General features: G+C 34.1%; 2 protein-coding genes across 2 annotated transcripts; one reads left to right on the forward strand and one right to left on the reverse strand.

Annotated features, from left to right (window-relative positions):
- Positions 1-5,158: 5,158 nt before the first annotated feature.
- On the reverse strand, positions 5,159-14,304 carry LOC145587609 (DNA mismatch repair protein MSH2-like). Its single transcript, XM_081644341.1, has 13 exons — positions 14,180-14,304; positions 13,967-14,016; positions 13,843-13,875; positions 11,793-12,866; positions 10,964-11,515; positions 10,777-10,887; positions 10,600-10,689; positions 10,446-10,517; positions 9,994-10,104; positions 8,960-9,086; positions 7,365-7,567; positions 6,967-7,119; positions 5,159-5,854 (listed from the first exon to the last, which is right to left on the reverse strand). Exons 1-13 carry the CDS (start codon positions 14,232-14,234, stop codon positions 5,654-5,656), a joined length of 2,832 nt encoding a protein of 943 aa, XP_081500467.1. The 5' UTR covers positions 14,235-14,304; the 3' UTR covers positions 5,159-5,653.
- A 6,166-nt stretch (positions 14,305-20,470) lies between these two features.
- LOC145575599 (uncharacterized) lies at positions 20,471-21,899 on the forward strand. The gene is made up of 4 exons (XM_081633442.1): positions 20,471-20,564; positions 20,693-20,887; positions 20,996-21,509; positions 21,614-21,899. Exons 1-4 carry the CDS (start codon positions 20,471-20,473, stop codon positions 21,897-21,899), a joined length of 1,089 nt encoding a protein of 362 aa, XP_081489568.1.
- Positions 21,900-23,536: the final 1,637 nt, after the last annotated feature.

Below are 23,536 nucleotides of genomic sequence, written 5' to 3' on the forward strand. Positions count from 1 at the left end.
CCACTTCTTAGTTAGAATTTAAATATACATTTCATATTATATACCATAATTTTAAAGCTTCTACCTTCCTTTAATTTTAATGAATAATCAAATATTTTTATTCAACTTAAATATATGAGAAAGAGAAGATAAAATAATTGACCATTGCAAGAAATAATTTCATTCGTTAAAAATCCATATATCTTACTCCCCTTTAAATGTGTTTTATATATACTTTATTTAGATTTTTGCTAAAACTAAATTCGCTGAATATAACTTATTTTTGTTTTTTTTTTTTATTCACTACATAGTATCATATGTTTTTCTTTGAATCTATTGATTTTTATAAGATGATAACTTTATTTACTAAATTTAGCTTATTTTTGTTAAACTTAACATATTTTCTCTAAAATATAGTTATATTTTCTAAGCTTAAATAATTTTTCTTGAATATTGTTTGAAGGTGTAGAGAATAAGATTTAAGCAGAATTAAGTTAACATATTTGATTTTTTTAGCAATAATAAGTTTCTTTGCAATAAGAAAAAGGCAAATTCTCAAAAAAAAATAAAAAAAAATAAAAAAAATTAAGGAGAATACTTATTAGGCCATATTCACCTTACAAAAATAATATTCACATTTTTCATTGAAAGGAAGTTACTACCTTTTCTCGAAAAAAAAGGTTACTACCTCCGTTTTTTATTTTTTAGTTGACACGTAGAGATGTCAATGGGGCGGGTCGGGGCGGATGTTGGCCTTCCCATCCCCATCTAAAATTTTCATCCCCATCCTTGTTCCCACCCCCACGGTGGGTCCAAAATTCATCCCCATCCCCGCTCCGGCGAGTACAATTCCAAAACCATCCTCACCCCACCCCCACTTGGATATCCATCCCCACTTAATCCCTACCGACCTAAGACCCGCCTAATCTCCACCTCCCAATACACAATCCAACATATTTAATACTACGTATAAATTACAACAAATAAAATTATTATTATTATTATTACGCACTTTTTTTAGTTATAAAATTAGTGTATTACAAATTATTATATCTACTATTTTACTTTACATATTTTTTTTATATATAAAATAGTATAAAAGTATATAATTTTGTTTTATAAAATATATAGAAGTGGGTGTGAGGTGGGGATAAGGCGGGTACGAAGTGGGGCGGGTGGAGCGGGGCGGGGATGGGACGGGTACAATGTAAAATCCACCCCCGCCCATCACCCATGGTGGGTATGATTTTTGGGTACAATGTAAAATCCACCCTCGCCCCATCACCCACGGTGGGTATGATTTTTATCCCCATCCCCGTCCCACCATCCACCAAACCAAGACCCATCCGACCATCCCCGCCCTACTGGGGCGGGGATGTGGCGGGTCTCCTACTTGACCCGCCCCACTGACATCCCTATTGACACGTTTTGATTTTAGCACTATTTATACATCTCCTTTAACTGTGTTTTATACTTTATACGCAGTGAAAAATATATTCATGTGACTATGTGAGATCTTATTAGATTCGTCACGATATATATTTTTAATATATCAAATTTTAATAATTTTTGCTTATGGGTAATTACAGATATAATGGTTAAGGGCATGTTCTCTTCAGCTTAATTTCAGTTCAGTTTAGTTCCAATCAGTTTAGTTTAGACTACTTCAGTTCCTAATTTCCTTTTCTCATAAACAATTCAGTTCAACTCAGTTTGGTAAATCAGAACATGCCTAAAAATTGCGCATTGACAATAGTGACTAAAGAAGCATGTCAACTAAAAAGAAACGAAGGAAGTATAATATAGTGAAATTATTTTATGTAATGAAAATAAGTTTTAATCAACGAAAGTAACCTTATAAAACAACTACTAAGGGCACTAGGAAATCATTAAAATACAAAATTATTACTTGAATATTTTTTTTTTTTTTTGAGGAGGAAGATTAAAATTCATTAATAATAAGCCATACGGCACTTACATAAGAAATCGTAATCGAACATTACTAAGACAATTGAACCAATTACAAGTTCGAAATAAAATAAACTACAATTGCACGCGCAAATCGACTTCCTGAAATACCCTTGTCTCATATAACGATGTCCTATGCAGCCTCTTGCAAGGGGGTCTGGCAATAAGTTGTAGTTTCTGACGTGAACTTTAATTGACTCAGAAGCCTGTACTCCTCGACCTGAATTCAAATTTGGTGTTGTACAATTTATCATTGACAAAACTATTTCTGATCAAACACGGATATCGGCTTGGAAGCATAACCCTTCAGCCCAAACCAAAAGAAGATCAAACCAAAGCCCCAAAGCCAAAAAAACCCGGCTCAAATCCTGCACCAGAAGATCGGCACACCGATCTGCACTCCCCATAGCGCACAAACGCACCACACAAAAAGAAAAAATAACAAACCCGAATAAACCACACACACAAACAAAGAAAAAAAAGACCCAAAGACCGCACACACCACTAATAGAAAAAAACAGAAGGAAACCTAAAATTATTACTTGAATATAGTAAAAGATAATTTCAATAAGTAAAAATTGATTCTAAACTAAAAATTTCTTTATTTTTTATTATGAAAAAATATGATTTAAAAACATAACTCGACTAATTATCAAAACCCGCCAGAGAATTTCAACTGTATAGGAATCTTATTAAATATTATTTGATAGATGCGTAACACTTTAACTTGATTAACGAATCTCAATGAAAAAGTATAATGTTGGTTTAGTCCTATTACTCCTATATGTATGTTGTTAATACATGGAAGTTGACATACTTCATATATATATTTTTTAATCTTTTCGTTTGTGAATTTGGCCTAACAATTTTGAGTAGTGGGTAGGATGAATTATTTGATTTTTTGTTTTGTTTTTGGTATTATACTTTTATGCAAATCTTGTCCAAGGAATCAAATCTTGTAATATAATGTTATTGTTTTACAATTTTTATTTCGGATAGACGGTAGGCCTAACAATTGTAAAGCTCAAAATAGAAAAACATATAAATGCAAGATTTAAAGTACATTTTATCAGCACCCAAACCTAAATATTTCACCAACCTATTCAATAAACGTCTTAAAAATATTAAAGAATTTGTCAAATAAAAAAAATTATAAAAACGAATTTTGCTAACTTTATGATATTCATTATATAATTAGTTCTATGTTGTACAATGTACATGATATAACCTCACTCGTTTTCTTTACTCATTTGCCGTGCTTAAGGCCTTGTTCTCATCAGGTTATTTTCATTTATGTTCAATTCATCTCCTAATTTCCTTCTCTCATAAGATATTCAATTCCGTTCAGTTCAGATCTAATAAGTTCAGTTCAATTCAGATCTAATAAGTTAAGTTCAGTTCAGTTCAATTCAGTTCATTTCACTTTCAATCCAGTTCAGTCAATGAGAACATGCCCTAAACCTCTTCCAAAAAAACAAGTAACATTAAAAATTTGGCTTGGTTGTACAATCATAATTGATCTATTTTTACAAATTGACATACTTTTACATGATCTAGAGTGATTTTTAGTAATTCAATTGTACTTTTTACAATATGGAGATACTAACTTTTGCCAATTTAATTTTACGGATTGAAGCCTTTTTTTTTTTTTTTTTTTTTTTTAACTAAATCAAAACCAATTGATATGACTTTTGTAAAGTGGACTAATATTGGCTGAAAGCAACCCTTTTCATTTCTTAGTTCTTAGTCGTTATTAGCTTGCTTCAATTTTTTCTTCTTAGAAAATAGGGGCCTAAACTCAGCCAACAGACCACCTGCATGGCTGCACCACCACAAGTCCACAATCCTATGTTGCTCTATGAACCGAAATTCAGTAAAATTAACAATGACGCAAAGCATATCCAACTTATAGTACAAACTCAATTAGTGTTATTAAATCCAATGTTATCATGTAAAAGATAGTAATCTCAGAGATTGCAACCAAAGTTTAATAGTCAGAAGGAGGAACTCTTGGACTCTAATAAGGGCATAATCATCCTTCTACTGTGTATCCACTTAGAAAAAAAAAATGAAAAGGAAAAAGACAGTAAAGTAGAATAGGACGTAAAGTAAGGCCGGGGAAATGAGTTGAAAAGGACAAGTCTTTCTTCTCCATGCAAGTGTAAGAATTTTATGGGTAATTGAAGAACATAGCAAATTACCACATTAATTACAACATTGCTATTGAGTATTGACGAATAAACAGAGGTTCCCTAATTTATATATCCAACAAATCAAAATCAAAGGTTATTATACTTAATATCTAAAGAATACCATCAATGGCAAATTGAAAAAAGGAATACCATCAAGGGTTGTTAGTATCTAAAAGAATGCCATCAAAAATTGTTGGAGAATACCAACAAGGATTGTTGGTAAATAAAAAAATATCATCAAGAAGTTGTTGGTATCGTAAAAAGTACCATCAACAGCAAAAGATAGAACAAGAACAACACCAAATACCATCAAGGACTGTTGGTATTTGAAAGAACACCATAAAAAATACCATCAAGTGTAGAATTGAGATTTCACCATCATTGCAGTCCGGAATCGCGATGTTCAAATCCAACAACGCCGCCATTAACAGTTAAATTCAATAGTATTTGATGAAATGATGATGAAGTTGGTATTTTGTTGTATTTTTAAATTACCAAGTCCATTTCGCCATTTCCTTCTATGGTTGTTCGAAATTTGGACCGAATTTGCAAAGATATCAAAGCTTGACGAGTTGTTACCTGTAGGCTGTAATGTATGGAATTGAGCTTTAATTTTGGCCGGAAAACGATTGTCTTTAATAGGAAAGTAGTTGGATATAATTAACCAATTTAGAGATAGAGCTTGCAAAAACTTAGAGAGGAGGGTATAATTTTAGAGAGAAAAATGAGTTATTAAATTTTTTTTTACTGCTGTCATTTCCCCCTTTTTGATTTCTTTAATACCATGAGTTGTCCTTTTCCCAACCTTAGTGTTTTGTTTTTTTTTTTTTTACAAGTGGGTACACAATAAAAGGACGATTATGCCCTTAGAGTCAACCATGACTCTAACAATTAGAGTCCAAGAATTCCTCAGTTAGAAGGTTGATTGCAGAAAATATCAATCTGATATTACTTTTTGTTAAGATTATGTGAGTTAGAAACCCTACTTTTAATTGTTGCAACCTAAGTATTTACAGAGTTTCAAAGTAAAGACTATGGAAGCACTAATCAGCAGTTCTTCCAGTTCCGCTATCTGAGGATCCACATTTCAACAACTTCAACCAAAATAATATAAGTACTCATTTCATGCACATACAAAACAAGGAACTCTTGTAGATCAATGAACTCCTTTCTTACAACATAACAGTAATTGCATCATTTACATCTTCGGAACTTAAAGATTCATTACGCCACCCTTATCATCTACAAAGGCAAAAGATCATGAAACATATATCCATTTCATTATCCTCATTACACCTCATATTCCCACCCACCTCTATTAACAGGAAAATAGGAGCATCTCGAAGAACAAGCATTTTCTAGCTTGACTGGGCTGAATTTAATGCTCCAAAGATGGGAAAAGTGTGATAGGTTCACCTAGGCTTCCTAATCCAAGATCACCAACTAATCCTAATATGCAGCTTCCAGATATGAACAAAATTCTGGAGATGCTGTGACTGTCTGAGTTGAGAAAACTAAAGAAACTGCTTCAACCAATGACAGTTCTCTGAATCCTTCTCTAAGTCACTCTTCATTTTGTTGACATGATCCAATGCTTGCTTCATATCCATCTGTTCTAATGGAAGCTCAGCAAACTCTTTCAAAAACTGGTGAGCCCTTGCTGCACCCTGAGAGACAGCATCGGGATCAAATTCCCTTTTCCGTTTTTGTCCCGCCTGAAATGTGCATCAAACAAGTTGAATAACATACTTTTTTAACAGATACTGGGTAATGTCAAACATCATCACAGAAATACTTGAAGTGACCACTATCTGGTATGTCCGAGTAAACTTCAAGACACGTGGTACATAAATCATAAGACTACGCCACAGAAATAATCCAATGATAATTGAAATATATATATTAAAGGTACATGCTCAAATATTGCCTATTTCTAATATTTACTTATTTAGTTGTATGCTCCACCAACTCAACATTACAAATCAAAAAAACATTACAAAATCTTTACTTGCAAACTGCACATATAATCCTAACAAACCTCCTCCCTCCACTTCTTCACCATATCTTGGTGCCTTGGTCGTGTTTGGTTGATGCATACACCTCAAATTCATAAATCTCCCACACATTCCAAAATCTCATCAGACCAAAGTTATCTACTCAATCTACTCAACTTCGACATATCTTGCACAATTACTTTAATAGAGAAAACCTCATGAATCTTCCTCTAACTAGTAAATTATTTTAATCCAGAATCTTTAACACTTTATTTCTCTTTGGCATCTCAAACTTTAGATATTTCGCAATTTCTGCCTATTATTTCCAAATTCTCACTTCTACATATTCTACCCAATTAATATAATATAGAACCTCGTAAACCTTCCTCTAACTACAAATTATTTCAATCCACAAACCCAGAATGTCAAACACTCTTTATGTCTTCGGCATCTCAAACTTTTGATTTTCCACGTCTTCTCCCTTGTATCTCCAAATTTTCAATTTGTACATTGTCTTTATGATCTATATCTCTCTATATCATAGAATTACTTGAATATTCTCATGTTCAAATACTTCATTGTTGGAGAATGAACAACTTTTATTTTCCATGTGAACAATACACATTCTTCATAATTTAGTGTTTTCAAAGATGACTGAATTCGTGCATGGTCGTTACTAGTCAAAAGAATAGGAAGATTAACTAAATGTTCTGTATATCGTCATAAAGAAACAAATGATTTTCATGTAAGGAATAACGAAGGAGATTGACTCATTTGTTGATTAAGACAATAATTTTAATTGTGAAGAAAACTGAGAAATTTTTGTACTCAACCTGTTTCGAAAGATCAACAGCATTTATTGTGGCAGGGGAGAAGTCTTCCAGCTCAGCAGCCTTTTCTCTTGCTAGGGATACAACCGATTCAGGAAAATTGGCAAATTCAGCAACATGAATGCCAAAACTTTGATCACAAGCCCCTGGTTCAACCTGATGATAGCAAAAGATGAAATATATGGCTCTGAGTTCATGTCATTTAAAATAAATAAGTAATAGACTAATGACAAACTTATAGTTGAAAATTTGAAATGAACTACAAAAAAATAGGCATTTTAATTTTATTAATACCAATTCAAACACAATTTGAGTCAATATATTTACAGTGTTAGTGAAAATAACAACACACGGGAAATCAAAATAGAACAATGAACAAAGGCAAAACAATAGAGCAATACCTTGTAGAGCATGGTCAGCTTACGACTTGAAGAATCTATGTGTGCACTAACATGGTAATTTGCTACACCAATAATCTTTTTATTTGAAGGTTCACCCTCTCTGTTATCATGTGCTAATGCTGTGAGTTCATGGAAGTGGGTAGCAAACAAAGTAGGTGCCTTGATGACATCAACAATGTGCTCACAAATTGCCCAAGCTAGGCCTGCACAAGCAAAATAATTATGTTCAAATGACACAGCATATATCTGCTCAAGATGACTTGGCTCATAGAGCAAGATAAGTGTAGAGTTCAGCGATTGAGAATGATATGTGACTGTGACTGGGTAAAGATCCAAAAGATAAGAAAACAACCACGAGCATTGGTTTAAAAGCTAGAATATCTGATTGCTGTTTAACAATCAATTATAATTGTATTTACAACACACATAATTCGTATAATATTTTAGAAGATACAGAGGAAAAACAAAATAACTCAGGAATACTTCATAACTACTCCCTCCGTCCCTTAATACAATGCCTCTTTTGAGCATTTATTCCTCACATAATAAAGAGAAAGAAGCATTGTATTAAGGGACGAAGGGAGTACAAATTATGGCCTACCAAGCTCATAAACAAAGAATCATAAATTAAGAATTCAATTTTCTTTACTCTTCTCCAATTTTCCTGCCAGGATGAAGAATCAATTATGCAAACTGCCAAGAGCCTGGTCTAGAGTCTAGAATTACAACTGGCAGGAGGGAACATTACACAAAAGTGTAACCCCCCAGGCCTCAAAAAAAAAAAAAAAAAAAACAAAAAAAACAAAAAAGATTGCAAACAACATTCTATCATATTACAAAGGCAAAAAGTGAACTGGTTAAAAAGAGAAAATCATACTACAGCAATCATGTATCTCTATCATTCAAAGTCATCCATGCAACATCATGGCCTCATAGGGAACTCCCAATCCGCAACCTATTCACTAACATCTGTAGTCTTGTAATGAATTCATTGACTTAAGCATCAAAACAGAGGACTTTTGAATAAAAGTGATGCATCGAGGGAAAAAAGATGACTGTGAATAAGCTAGATGCAGCCTTGCCAATCTTTCGAGAGGAATGGCACTCTCCCAAAGCTACAAACTAATAACTCATCACAATTAATCACTCATCACTATAGTCAACATGTCAATCCTTCTCTTTTTTATAGTAACACTCTATCAAACTCACTTATCTTCCTCTTCAAGACACTACTAACTAAAGTATATTAGTCTACTTAACATGCCCCTCCCCCTCACATAATTTCACAGCAACATCATGCTGAAATTCAGCAGATCTAGAACCGCAGCAATTTACAGCCAATTTTTTTCTGCAAGCAAGTACTGTGAAAATTAACTACACCAGTTTTTATGACAAAATTAACAATTACTAGTTTACAGGTGTGCAAGCTGTGAAAGAAGCATTCCACAGATACAAACCTATCAAGTTACAAAACATTGGCTTAGTGATATGGTTGGTGAGATCAAAATGCACAAAATAAGATCAAGCAAATCTATCAACAATATGCAATATAAACTTTATCATGATAAAATGAATCACAAATAGATAAGACTAACCAAATCCATCATAAGTAGATGTCCCTCGGCCCAGCTCATCAATAATTATCAGGGACTTGTCAGTGGCTCCCTTCAAAATTGATGCTGTCTCAAGCATTTCTTGCATAAAAGTGGACACTCCTCGCAACTAAAAGAAAGAAGAGAATAAGATTACGATGTTCGGCATGGCATTAAAACACTTTATCTTCTGCTATTTGCCCTAAATTAATGGTCCAACACTACATATTGGCGTGCATTGCATTGTTTTTCCTCTTTCCAAACACATGAATGTTCCAGTTTCACTTAGACTCATTCCCACAAGATGTCTTTACATCGAGATTTATTTCTTCCACAATATTGATTGATTTTGTATTTTTGTTCTTTCTGACAAAGTATTTCATTTATTCTTGTCAAACTGAAACAATTATGACAAAAAGGAAATTTTAATATTTATGATTGTTCATTCAAAATTAAGTGTCTTAAAAGGTTATGCCAGAATTACCAATAGTGCGCTATGTTCTAGTACATGGAACATGTTTAGGACATTGTTCACAATCTAGCTTTGTTAGACAAGTCCACTAGTTTACCAGTGTATAATACACCATGTTACCAATTCACATGTTCCAAATGGTGGTTTGGAAGAGAAGGCAGCGAGGGTAGGTGGGGAAAGGGATGAACCTATTATACAACATTAGTCTATACGCCAGTTAGTCAGATTAAGGTGCTGTTAGTTAGAAAGTTTGTATTTGGAACAGACAATTCATACTCCACTGATATATAAAATAACTAAAAGCTGAGATATAAAAGAAATTAGTTTAGTGGTAAATAACATGGAGTGAAGGGAGAAAGTATTAACTTTGACATTTCAGAACACAAAGACATTCAGTCATGGGACTAATGTGAGCAAGTAAACTTTAAGTGCTATCCTTTGTTTCATATAATTTAAACTCATCCTTTCGTGTTTCAAGTACAATAAACTATAAACTATATAATTTAAGTACTCCCAACATTCTGGATGATAAAATGCATATAATTTAAACTCATATAAAACTCACTTGACAATCGCCAGCACCAACACGAGCAAATATGCAATCACGAACAGAAATGGTGGCTCTGTCACAAGGAACAAATGATCCCACTTGTGCCATTAAAATATTTACACCAACCTGAAGCAAATATATATAATAAAATAAAAGATCAACACCTGAGCTCAGAGACATAATATCACAATCAACTGAAAAAGTTTCAAATTCCAAGAGAAACCAAGTGACATTCATTAGGCAATACAGGAAAGGGAAAAAAAAAAGGAAAAAAAAAAAGAAAAAAAAAATGAAATTCATGAAAACTTGGGAATTGACAGGATCTAAACTTTTGTAGAAGTACCAATTTACTTGCCTTAAAAAACAAGAGTATCAATTTACTTTTTCAAAGCTGTATTGTACAGGTGGACACTATATAGGAAGTAATAAAGTTGTAAGAATCAATCAGCCTGCAAAATTATGATCACCTGTCTAATGAAAGTGGACTTTCCACCCATATTCGGCCCAGTGATGATTTGGAACCAGCTTTGTCCTCTGACCTGTTACATAAGGAAATTTAATACATTAGCTAAACATATGCTTCATAACTTAAACTAGCAGACTGGCAAGAACAACACTCACAAGTTTACAGTCATTTGGTATGAAATTCACCCAATCTTGTGCCTCAACACAGGGGTGTCTACTTCCTTCTAATATAATATCTCCAACATCCTGTGGTAGCCAACATGAAAAAAGCATAATGAATTGCTCCTACACTTTCTAAACTTCACAAAAAAAAAAAAATGAATGCACGCTTACTGATGGAGTTATGTCTGGTCTAGTATAGGGAGTAGGACAGCTTGTAGCCAAGTCAGCAAAACCAAGCAAAACATCGAGTTCAGCTAGCAATGCGGCTAAAGACTCAAATACCTGCATATTCAAAACATCTTTAATGCATAGATCTATCCTAAGAAAGAGGAAAACAGATAAATAGATCATGCCATACCTCAGAAAATGTAGCGGCAGTCTGAACCACTCGCTGTACTAGTTCCTTTTGGCAATTTTTGTACTCTTCAAGTATCCTTTGATACTGATCCCCTAATTTTTTGAGTTTTGAATTTGTAAATTTGACACCATCCTTTCGTGTTTCTAGTACAATAAACTGTGTAGTAAGCTTTTTTCTAATTTTTGGTTCCTCCTTCTTTGTTATCCTAAATACATGTCCAAATTGTGTACCCTTTTCTAGCTTTAGAACTTTATCAGTGAGATCAAGATCATCAGCAGTTTTTTTATGAAGACTATCTATATTGCTCTCAAGTGACTCTTGTTCCTCTTTCAGTTCAAGAAGCCTTGAATCATAACCAGATGAGATCATATATTCACCATTCTCAAGTTGATCAAGGTCAACAGAAGTCTCAACAAGGGCCACAAACTTGTTTAGGTGATCATCATCACTACATATTCCAAGGGGCTCGAAAAACCTTTCCTTGATCAGTGGGGAGAATTGCCCTTCATATTTCTCAAGAGCACTTTTTATGTATGGAAGTCTTATGCTTGACTGGAAAGCACAAACAAAAAGACATATAAATACAAAGATCTATATGCAAGAAAGCAATTATAGGAATTGCAAGTATAAATTTAAATGAAAAAGGCCCTCATAAATTACAAATAGCAGTAATCTAATCTAAACAAATTTTAGGCTCTTTCAATACAATGATGTTAAATTTTAATAATTTAAATACAAAACAAGCAAAAGTTAAAATGTTCAAATAAAAGCAATGAACTGTGCCAACAAATATTGCAAGACAATGAAAATAAAATAAGAATTTGCCAACCTGATAAAGTTTTACAACATGATGTAAACCAGCTTTTTTCTTCTGAAGATTGCGTGTTAATCTATCTATATCAGATATTCTTTTTAGATGTTGTCTAAGCTCCTGACAAAGTTCTATATCCTCCACAAAAGCTTGTACCAAGTTCAGCCGATCATTTATTTCATTAACATCCAATAAAGGCTGTTTCAGCCACATGTGAAGCAATCGTTTTCCCATTCCGGCAGTACAGGTTCTATTCATCAGACCAAATAAGCTAAAATTTTTGTTAGCATCATTTTTGCTCTCCATAACATTTAATGCTCTCATAGCAGCAGAGTCTAACCTCATGCAACTGTCAAGATTATACGGCTTAATAGTAAAATTTCCATAATTGGTTTCATCTGAAAGCATTTCTGCATAAGATAATAAGGCTCCCAAAGCAGCAGGAGCAATTTCAAGTCCTGAAACTAGATCACGAACAGGCTCAATCGAACCTTTTACAAGCCTTCCAAGATCTGGCACCAAATCCCTTGCCTTGAACTCATTTTTTTTCCTTTCAGTTACCATCACACCACATCTTGATAATGCATCAAGCAACCCCCTTCCTTCAGTAGACTTCGCAACATCCACTGGGAGAAGGCATTCTCTGCAACCAAGCCCTACCAGAGCTGATTCCACATTTGTGAATTGGCTATCATCAAGAAATTCAGCCAAACCAACCACTCTCTTGGTAAGGTCAATGTAACCCAATCCAATAGTACAACCATTTTCCCTGAAGTTCGGTAACAATGCAACAGTTGCAGGAGAATCTTGCATTTCATTATTTGCAAATAGAATGTCTTCAAAACTTCCTAAGTTTCCTGGACTCCCACTCTTCACAAGCCTACAGTTAGAGCCACTACCCTCATAAAGCTCAATTGTGCGGTCTGTCCTTTCTAAGAGTAAATCACGAGCAATTGTTTCGAACATGCTTTTACTTACAGTTACGCTGGATAAGCTATCAGAACCATTACCTAATTGTCTAAGGGCAGTGGTAGTGTGGTAATAAGTTTTTGCGACAAAAGCTGCATTTTCTCCATGGGCAGTAAAATAATCCTGTTTCAAGTGCAGAATTTCTTAGTCCAAGGTTGATAATAGACCAATCCTAACAGTCATTTACAATGTACCAAGAAAAAAAAAAGACTTTAAGAATGAAAATCAACTTCAGGAGTATTGGTGTATGAAGCAAAGATGAGAGGGTCATGCTTTTAATGTTCACGGATTACAAATTTAACATGCTTATCATTTAATACTATTTACTTTACATGCATGACCAAGCAAGGTAAAGGTAAATGCATCTACAAGTTCCTACATCCAAAATGCAAGCACTGTTAAAAGCATAATGGTGTGTAAGGATGGATTTGGCTCTAATTATGATCCCAGACTTTGCAAGAGTATACAGGAAATACAGCTTGAATATTTTTCCTTCACAGCTTTAGATAGAAGTTTTGGAAAAATCAGCACTTGAAATAAGTATCCGTCTAAATTTTGTAGAACACAAAGCACTTCGACTAAATTTTGAACTTGTATCTCTTCCTCCTTCATTTTTACATTAAAAAAAAAAATAAAAAAAAAAATTAGACAGTATCCCTTGATAATTTATAAAGAATAGATTCAATGACTAACTGATAATTAGAAACCCCACTTATTATAACTAAAATCGAAACCATTAAGTGAAGGACCAATTATACAAAAGATGATAATTGAGAATGTCGTTAGTTTGCACTCAAATCTGTTGTTAGATAACTAAGTCACCAACAATCAACGAAAAAACAATACTTAATCGGCATTTCTATAACGGCCATTTAAGTGAAATTGGGAATTTTTGCAATTGGGTTATAATGAGTTTGATTGTGTTCAAAAGTCATAAGGATCATCTTACTAAAAAAAAAATAATATACAAGGAGTAAAAATAATCAAATGAATAATAATAACACCTATATTCTTTATGGAAAACCTAAAATAGCACAAACTAGTGACAATCAGTGTAAAACCCTAACAATTCTGGAGATAGTAAAAACATAGAACTAACCCGACGATCGAAAAACCGAACAGCTCGAGAATCCTGGAAGCAAAACAGATTAACCTTCATAAAAACACTAAAAAAAATACATAATTTAGAAGAAATCGAAATAATTAGACAAAATAAGGCTCACCTGAGGTAGGGTTTTGAAAAATGATAGAAACCCTTGAGCCTGCTTTGCATCTAAAATTGATATAAAAAATTACATCAAGTGAAATAATTCATTCAGAAATCATTCAATTAAAAATCAAAATAGCATATATTACACAGTACAAAACCCAGAAAATTAAGAATGTAAAACAATTTTAAAAAAAGGGGAAGAACAAAAACAGAATTAGGGTTTTACCGAGCTTAAGTTCAGGGAGTTTATTATGATCGAGAAAATGCAGATCGTCGTCCATTGATGGTTCTCAGTAGGTTAATTTAGCAGAAGGGAGAAAATGGCGAAAAAAGTCTGAAAATGGAGGTTTGAATTTTGGAAATTGATTTAAGTGGAAGAAGCAAAAGTTTTTATGGAGAAATGGGTCTTTTTTCGTATTGGCGGGAAAAGAAACGGTGTGTTTTCGCGGGCGGGAGCGTACCACACTAGTACACTACCAAATGGATTTTTTTTTTTTTTGAAATAAAATTGATTCATAAATAAATTCATACGACATCTACAAAGAGATTCAGATCTAATTAATAAATAATAATCGAATCAAATAAAAACATTCCGTAAGCAAAGCTACGATCGTTGTTGCAAATCGTACATTCTTCATACCCTCTTTCATATCGCTATGATTTACACCTTTCATTGGCGAGAGGGTCTATCGATCTGTTGTAGCCGTGCAGAAAATTTCCGTCTGATTCGCTAGATTGTAATTGAAATATTTACCTCTTTTTCGATCTCGCACAAAATTTTATCCATGAAACAACTCTATAGCAATCCATAAAATAAAAAAGCAAATCCTCCCTCAAAAGAGAGAAGAAAAACCCGGTCTTTCAAAGGAGCCAAATCTTCCTAAAACATAGAAAAGGAAGAATTATTATTAACCTAAAACAATTGAAAAGGAAGAATTATTATAAACCTAAATCTTCCTAAAGAAAAAGAAAAACCCTGTCTTTCGAGGGAGAAATATTCCTCCTAGAAGAGGAAGAATTATTATAAACCTAAAACAATAGAAAAAGCACACAAAAACAAACAATTGGGGCTTTCCACCAATAAAAATCGATGGAAGCCCCTCCAAAATTCAACAATGAAGACTAGGGTTTTAGATTGAGAAGAGAGTAAAGAGAGGCTAGTGTACTCACTACCACCTCATGGATTCTATCTTTATGGATTCTTTTTTTATAAATCACATTTTTTAGTTACTCCCTCCGTGTTTTAGGTTCTGTTCACATTTACTGAACTGAGTTGAACTGAACTGAACTGATTGGAGCTGAACTGAACTGAACTGAGCTGAAATGAATATTTTATGAGAGGGGGAAATTAAGAGTTGAACTGAACTGATTGGAGCTGAACTGAAATGAAATCTTTACCCCTTAAAAAGTCCCAAGCACCAGGACTGTAGTGAGTTTTACTATTCCTTAGGAACAGCGGATTGACGCCCTTGCCCTTAGCCCCTGAACTGGATTGCCTAAATTTCCAGGGCTATTTTAGTCTTTGTGTATTAGCATGCTATCTGTCATATGTCGGCTGACGCGTGTCCTTGTCTCCCCTGCTATTAGCATCTTTGCCTTTCATCTTCTTCATTTCATTTTAATCTTCTTCCTTTCGTTCTTTGTTAGGTACTGTCTTTGCTTTAGGCTTTTTTTTTTTTGCTTTTTTTTGTTGTTGTTGTTGTCCTTATAGCTTCTTTGGTTTTTGCGGCTGTTACTTTCATGGAGTGGTTTGATGGAGTTTCTTTGGTCGCAGCTTTGGATTTGGTTGTTTCGCAGTGTGAGGTTTGTCTAATTATTACTTTGCTTGTTATTGAAAATTATTTTAGTTATTGTTGTGTTTGATGAGTAACAGTGTGAATTGTCTGATTTAACAAATTAATTAGGCAATTAATTCATTGTTAATATGCAAAAGTGGGTTAGTAATTTACACTGTTGAAGCACAATGTGGGATGAATTTTAAAATTGATGAAATGTGTACTCTTTGTCCTTTCATTTGGTCAGTTTTAAAATTCAATCTTCAAATTGGAATAATTTATATGGTATATGTTTTTCTCTAAATAAAATATGTAGAATGTGTCCTTTTATGTGGTGTAGATTTTTTAGATGGTTAAGATATGTTGGATATGTCCTTTAATTTATTTTTTTCTTTTTTGATAATAATAATATATAATTAAATAATGTATGTATATATATATTGTATCTTGCCTTTAGTGTGGTTTATTTTTAGTTTCTTCCTCTCCTTATTATCCTGTGACTATAAAGGTTGGTTCTATGAATATGTATTTTTTTTAATAATGGTGGAATTGTACAGACAGAAATGAATATTGGCTTAATGATTTATGAAATACAATATTGCTTAAACTTACCGGAACTATAGTAGATCTGAGATTACTAAACTTGCAGTTCTACATTACTTAAATAGTTTACAGTTTTTCATTGATGGACTGATGGCTCTATTTTTCCTTACCTTAATATCTTTGTGCTATTTTGGATTTAGTCAGCTAGCTAACATCTTCATTTTCTGTGTTTTTTTTTTTTTTTTTTTTTTTTTTTTTTTTTTTTTTGGGTGGGGGTTTGTGTTTTGTTTTGTTTTTTTGTTTTTTTTTTTGTTTTTTTGGGGTTGTGGGGGAAAAAAATGTATTATAATACAAAAATTGTAGGTTTTTGCAACTGGAGCTATATGTGCTGTTACAATTACTTACTTCTATTATTGGTAAGTATATTTAGTAAAATTTGGATTAGAATTTAATATAATGCTTGAGTTTTTTTAAATATGCTATGCTAGCTGTTATAGTTTAATAGTTGTTTTAGTTTAGAGGATATGTTTGTTTGTTTAATTTTATTTTTGTCGGTTACAGGTTATGGCTATTCAGTCCAACAGAATTGCCATTCCATTTCGACCTCTTTTAGGTCAAATGGTTGATTGTTTAAATTTTTCTGAACCTGTTTATGATTTCATAGACAAGGCTAGGAACAATGCATGTGTTCGTGTTAAGACTGAGAATGGCAAATCTGAATTTGTGTTCTTTGGTGAGGAAGCCAATACAGTTCATGAGTCACAAGAAAGGGCAGCTTAAAGAGCTGTGCAGAAATTGATGAGCCATTTTGGGGTGCGAGTGAGTGATTTTACCTCTGATAGAGCAAGAATGTATCAGCTATGCAGCAAGCTTTATAAACATAAGGTTGTTGAGTTATGTTTTGAGAAAGGATTAGAAGTGCCTATTTCACAAAGCAATTTAGGCAAGAAATCTTCTGATGAAGTTGTTCATGTAACGATTGACTTTGTAGGTTTCTTAGGTGTTGTTGTTACACGAACAGGTGCAGATGTAAGTCCATTAGAGACTATTTGGGTGGAAGGCTTGGGCTTTGTAGCTTGGTTAACAATGACTTGTCTCCATAGTGGAGGTGATTGGAGTGCATATATAGTGATGCTTGTCCTGAAATAAATAGTGTTATGCAGAAGGCTGCTAAGAGAGCTATACATTACTTGGTGACTAGATACAACCTAGAAATTGTTGATGCTAATTACGGTGTTTCTTTGGAGAAGAGCGCTGCTTGTAGTGCTTTAAAAGAAAGATTTTATCAATTAAAGAGGTGCTTAGCTGCGAGGGAAGAAAAGTTTGCTGATGATGAATGTTTGACTCCTAATTCTGAAAGAAATCAGATACCCAAGATTAGTTTGCCTCCAGCTGCTCCAATTAGAAGACGCTCAACAACACCATTAAGTGCTGCATTTTCTTCTCGCACTGAGCCTTTGGTTTCTGGGATACCTGAATTAGAGACTGTTTGGAAGCGTGCAAAGTTTGTTTAGCTTGTTTGTAGTCTTCATCTAATATTTTGGACGGCATGACCTTTATTGAATTGCCCGATCTAGGTTTACTATGGACAAATGCCTGTTATTATCTAGGATGTTATTTCTTATTTTGGTTTTTAAGTTAGGTCTGTTTGTAGTGCTTGTTGAAGTATTTCAGCAACAAACTATCCTTGTATGTTGAGCTGAAATACATTGTAATGTGTATTTTCAATATAATGTAATGTAATTCTATTTTGAATATAATTATTCAGGAAAATCTTATAACTTGGTCATTAATTGTTAATTTTTTCATTTAAACAATGTTTTTAGATTTTTGGGGGTGCTTGTATTAGTGTTGTAATTAGAGAAATGATAGATACTTATAGTAGCCTACTGTTCTTGGATTCTTCTTGGGGTATTGCTTTCTTAGTAGTGTGGAAGAGAAATCTTTAATTAAAAAGAATTCTGGAATGTGAAAATTTTTAAATGTGGTGTGACTATGGGATTAGGTAATAGAATTAGGGCACCTAAATACAGTTATTTATAATATATATTAGTGTGATGAATCAAAAAAAGGTAACAGAGTGTTACAGAATACGATTAGAATCACGGGAGATAGTAGTACGACAGTATGAGTGCTTTAATAACTCTATTACATATTAAACTACATGTATTGTTAGTAATGCATAGTTCTTTTTAATCAGGTACAAAGAGATATAGTTGATACGTGTTGCAGGTTGTTGAACTAGCTTTGACTGCAACAACATTATATGGGTGAGCTATATAAATGATATGTTATTAGAGATGGATTTTGGTATTTATACTAATTGCTATAATGATGTATTATATTATATGAAAATCAAGTTACTGATCCATTGTTCTATATGTTTTTTTATAGCTGATCCTCCTGATAATTTTAAAAGACCATCAACTCAGGGACGGAAATCAAAGAGAACAAGAAGTGTATTATCTATGGGTGATTGCATTAGGTAGAATGAGTAATTTTATATGGTGCTTTTTTATCCTTGTCAAAGAAGCCTGTAAATTGTTTATTTTTCCCCGCAGCAAAGGAGAACAATCCAAATCTAAAAAGCCTAGATCAAGACCTTCAAAATATACTGTGATTCCAAGTAAATATTTTCTCTCGATTTAAGTTTATATTCAATCTGTAGATGTGCTTTTAGGTGATTTATAGTCTGCCTTCATTTTTGGGATGCTCTGTTACAGAGACTGCTAGAGTTCCATCAGCAGCTGCACAAACTTCTAAACAGCTTAGAAATGCAGCAAAAGGTAAATCGCAGTGTAATTTCAGTTCATAAAAGTCATATACATGTATGTGATTTTACAAATTAGAAATTCCTTAGATATGCTTTTGTAATATATGACAGAAATACCAGCAGCCACTATAGGAAAGCCACTGCCTACACAACCCCTGCTATTATCTCCACCTACTTATTGTAATGAATGTGGGGCTAAGAAATTCTCCTTCGAATCTTTACATTTTTGCTGCGATAATGGTGATATTAGCATTGTTGCTAATGAATATCCTCCTGAATTAGTAAGACTTTTTACTGCAAAAGATGAAGATGCAGTGCATTTTAGAAAATATGCTAGATTGTACAATAACTTATTTGCACTTAGTTCAATTGGTGGTAAAACTGATAGAGAAACTTACAAAGGCATATATGTTTTTAAATTACATGGCCAAATATATCACTTTGTGCCAGATTTATTACCTGATGAAAATGGCCCGAAATATTTGCAACTTTATTTTTATGATGGTCAAAATGAACTTAAACATAGAACAGACTGTTTCTCTGAGTTAAGACAAGATGTTATTGACATATTGATGCGAGTAACTGAGAATAATCCATATGCCAGATTTTTTCGATCTTTGAAAGAAGTAAATGTCAATGAAAGTACTAATATCATAATTAATTCAAACACTGTTCCAGATCAGAGAGTATACAACGCTCCTACATCAGATGAAGTTGCTGTCATTTGGCCTGATAGTGTTTCATCAAGTCAGAGTTCATGGCCACACATTCTTGTGACGGCAAAATCTGCAAAGTTGCATCGCATTGCCCATTATTTTGGGTGCTATGACCCTTTACAATACCCTTTGCTCTTTCCTAAAGGCGAATGTGGATGGCATCAGGGTTTAAAGAAAATCTCTCATGGTGGAGACAAACAAATGGCAATGGAACTTGATCCTATTCAATCATGCGCGGTGCACAGCACGGAAGATTTTCTTGATGCAGAAGAAACTCGTAAATACTTACAACTTTCTGATGTATCGTGCAATTTATTTTATATCCGTTGTTTTTTTATATATATGGTGCCTCTTAGTTATTTATCTCTGTTAATGTTTGTAGGAGCTCGTAGAAGAAAAACAAAAGCTGATAGATATATCTCTGCTATAGAATATTATGCTTATAAGCTGCAGATTAGAGTAGGAAACATGCTTTTAAGAGCAGGTCGTGCATTTTTGCAATATATCACAGATATGTACATCAAAGTTGAAAACACAAGATTAGATTTTTTCCGACAAAATCAGGATACAATAAGAGATGATCTCTACAAAGGTATTCTTGACACTGTACAAAGTGGAGAGACAAGTGCAGCCAATGTTGGACATAAGTTCATTTTGCCACCATCTTTTATTGGGGGCCTCGTGATATGAAAAGGAGATACTTAAATGCAATGGCCCTTGTGCAGAAGTATGGGAAGCCTGATCTCTTTGTCACCATGACATGTAACGCTAATTGGGCAGAAATAAAAGCGGAATTAGAGCCTGGTAAGACTGCACAAGATCGACCAGATTTAGTTGCTTGAATTTTTCGAGCAAAGTTGATTGCTCTAAAAAAAAAAAAATCAAGAAAGACAAGGTCTTTGGTGAAGTGGCAGCAATGATATATGTTGTAGAGTTTCAGAAGAGAGGATTGCCACATGCTCATTTCCTGTTGATTTTGCAGCAGCAATATAAGATGAAGTGTCCTGCTGATTATGACAAGTATGTTTGTGCAGAGATACCTCCTGTGACTCTGCCTGAATTACGTGCAATTGTTTTAAGGCATATGATGCATGGACCATGTGGCGAGCTAAATCCAGAGTGCCCTTGTATGCGAAAGAGAGACAATGTCATTTCTTGTAAAAATGGGTATTCGAAGCAATACACTGCATAGACTACGACAAATAAGGATGGTTATTCCTGTTATCAAAGAACAGATACTGGAGAAAAAGTGAAGGTCAGAAATGCTCAATTAGATAACCGATGGGTTGTGCCATATAATCCTTATCTCACAGCTCTCTTTGACTGTCATCTAAATGTCGAAGTATGTTCAACTATAAAAGCAGTAAAGTATCTTTATAAATATGTTTACAAGGGACATGATCGGGTGGCCTTTAACGTGTCAGCTGAGGATGCAAATTGTGGTGATGAAATTGCTCAATTTCAGTCAGGAAGATGGGTCTCACCTTGTGAAGCAGCCTGGAGAATTTTTGGGTTTGATTTATTTGAGATGTATCCACCGGTCTTGCCTCTTTCTGTTCATATTCCAGACGTGAACACAGTATGTGTACGCCCCTATGAACGTTTAGATGTTGGCATTGCAAGTGGTGCGTATGCTAAGACTCCTTTAACAGAGTTCTTTCGTATGAATGCAGCTACTGAGAATGGGTTAGGATACTTATACGGGGAATTTCCAGAGCACTACAAGTGGGATGCCTATAAAAAAGCATGGTATAAGCGTCAGTCTAAAAAGCCAATGATTGGCCGATTAGCTTTGTGGCCCCTTCTGAAGGTGAGCGCTTTTACCTTCGATTGCTCCTGTTACATGTGAACAGTCTAAAGTCTTTTACAGATCTTCGTACAGTTAAAGGTTATGTGTATGCAAGTTTCAAAGAAGCTTGTCTTGCAGCGGGTATTCTAGAAGAAGATGATGCTGCAAGTATTTGTTTAGCTGAAGCTACTGAAATTCAGCTACCGGTGGCCCTGCGTCGTTTATTTGCAACTGTTCTCATATTCTGTCAACCGAGCAATGATGAACAATTATGGTACAAGTACTATTCTGCATTGTCAGAAGATTTTGCAAGAAAGTATTCTGGTGCTGAAAGAAAATTAAGAAACTAACAGTCAGGTCAGTGGAGCAAGCCATGGGGAAATCGTTAGGTGAGTGTGGTCTAGCTTTTTTAATAAACAACAACGATACAGAAATAGATAGAACAAAAGATATTCAGGATGCATTGGATGCTCCAATTCCTCAGGCATGCATAGACTGCTGCAGCTTATTAAATTCAGCACAAAGGGAAATATTTACTTCTATAATGCAACATATTGTCGAAGGAAAACAAGGGGCTTTCTTTGTAGATGGTCCTGGTGGAACGGGTAAAACATTCCTATATAATGCGTTGTATGCTGAGATCCGTCTTATGAATAAAATTGTTTTGCCAACAACTACATCTGGAATAGCGGCTGCAAATATTCCATCTGGCAGAACAGCACATTCGAGATTTAAAATTCCGGTAGATAGTGATGATTCATTGGCATGTAGTGTTTCTAAGCAAAGTAGCCTGGCTTCATTGATACAAGAAACAACTCTTATAATATGGGATGAAGCATCAATGGCTAACAAACAGAATATAGAGTCGCTAGACCTTCTCTTACGGGATATATGTGATAATGATGTTTTGTTTGGTGGGAAAGTAATTGTTTTTGGTGGAGACTTCCGACAAGTGTTGCCCGTTGTTCCTAATAAGACTTAGAAAGAAGCAGTTGAAGCAAGCGTTGTCAGTTCTATATATGGCACCACTTGAGAAGATTCAGGTTAACAGAAAACTTAAGAGCTAGAGAAGATCCTTCATTTTCTCAGTTTTTACTTGCATTAGGAAATGGTGAATTGCAAAGTAAAGAAAGTGACTTTGTTGAGTTACCAGCGCAGATAGTGTATACTTTTGAGCCTGATGATAATCCAATGCTTCTGGTGCTTGAGAATTCTTTTCCAGAGCTTGATTCAAGTGCTTTAGATCATCAAATCTTTTCTAGAAGGGCTGTTTTGACACCGATAAATGAAGATGTTGATAACATCAATTCTTTCATGATTGAAAGATTCCCGGGACAAGCTGTAACTCATACAAGCTATGACAGTATTTTGGATGATACTGGCAGTGTATATCCTACAGAATTTCTAAATAAATTGTGCCCAAGAGGACTCAGTCCTCACAACCTTGTGTTAAAAGAAAACTGCCCAGTAATATTGCTCAGAAACCTTTTGCCTTCTTCTGGTCTATGCAATGGAACACGCCTTATATGCAAGCGTTTTTTTCCTAATTTAATTGAGTGTGTCATTTCCATTGGCCAACATCAAGGAGAGCATGTTTTTATACCAAGAATTAAACTCAGGCCATCAAGTTCCCAGAAGTATCCTTTTCAGTTTTAAAGAAGCCAATTTCCAATCAAACTAAGCTTTGCAATGACCATTAACAAGTCACAAGGGCAGACCTTAGATCAAGTGTTAATTTATCTCCCTCGATCATGTTTCTCACATGGTCAATTGTATGTTGCTCTATCACGAGCACGGTCAGCCAGCAAAGTGAAAGTTATATCAGTTGCTTCTACTGGCCAATGTCCAAAGAACTATGTTAAAAACATTGTCTTCTATACCGTGCTAAAATTGGCAGGAGTACTTTAGATTACTACGCAGTAGCAAGAATAAGTAAGTTCAACTCTTATTATATATCAGTTTTCATTACATTACTTATTCGTAGTCA

This window comes from Chenopodium album, chromosome 2, assembly GCF_948465745.1.
Source record: "Chenopodium album chromosome 2, dcCheAlbu1.1, whole genome shotgun sequence".
NCBI classification, from domain to species: domain Eukaryota; kingdom Viridiplantae; phylum Streptophyta; class Magnoliopsida; order Caryophyllales; family Amaranthaceae; genus Chenopodium; species Chenopodium album.

What these genes read in the sequence shown, in the direction of transcription:
- LOC145587609 (XM_081644341.1), bottom strand. Translation starts at nt 14,234, where the DNA reads ATGGACGACGATCTGCATTTTCTCGATCATAATAAACTCCCTGAACTT. An exon ending in TTTTCAAAACCCTACCTCAG is followed by an intron (nt 13,876 to 13,966) that starts GTGAGCCTTATT and finishes TTTTGCTTCCAG; the next exon opens with GATTCTCGAGCTGTTCGGTT. An exon ending in CTGCCGCTACATTTTCTGAG is followed by an intron (nt 10,888 to 10,963) that starts GTATGGCATGAT and finishes TTGAATATGCAG; the next exon opens with GTATTTGAGTCTTTAGCCGC.
- LOC145575599 (XM_081633442.1), top strand. Translation starts at nt 20,471, where the DNA reads ATGGCCCTTGTGCAGAAGTATGGGAAGCCTGATCTCTTTGTCACCATG. An exon ending in AAAAGCGGAATTAGAGCCTG is followed by an intron (nt 20,565 to 20,692) that starts GTAAGACTGCAC and finishes TATATGTTGTAG; the next exon opens with AGTTTCAGAAGAGAGGATTG. An exon ending in GATGCCTATAAAAAAGCATG is followed by an intron (nt 21,510 to 21,613) that starts GTATAAGCGTCA and finishes ACATGTGAACAG; the next exon opens with TCTAAAGTCTTTTACAGATC.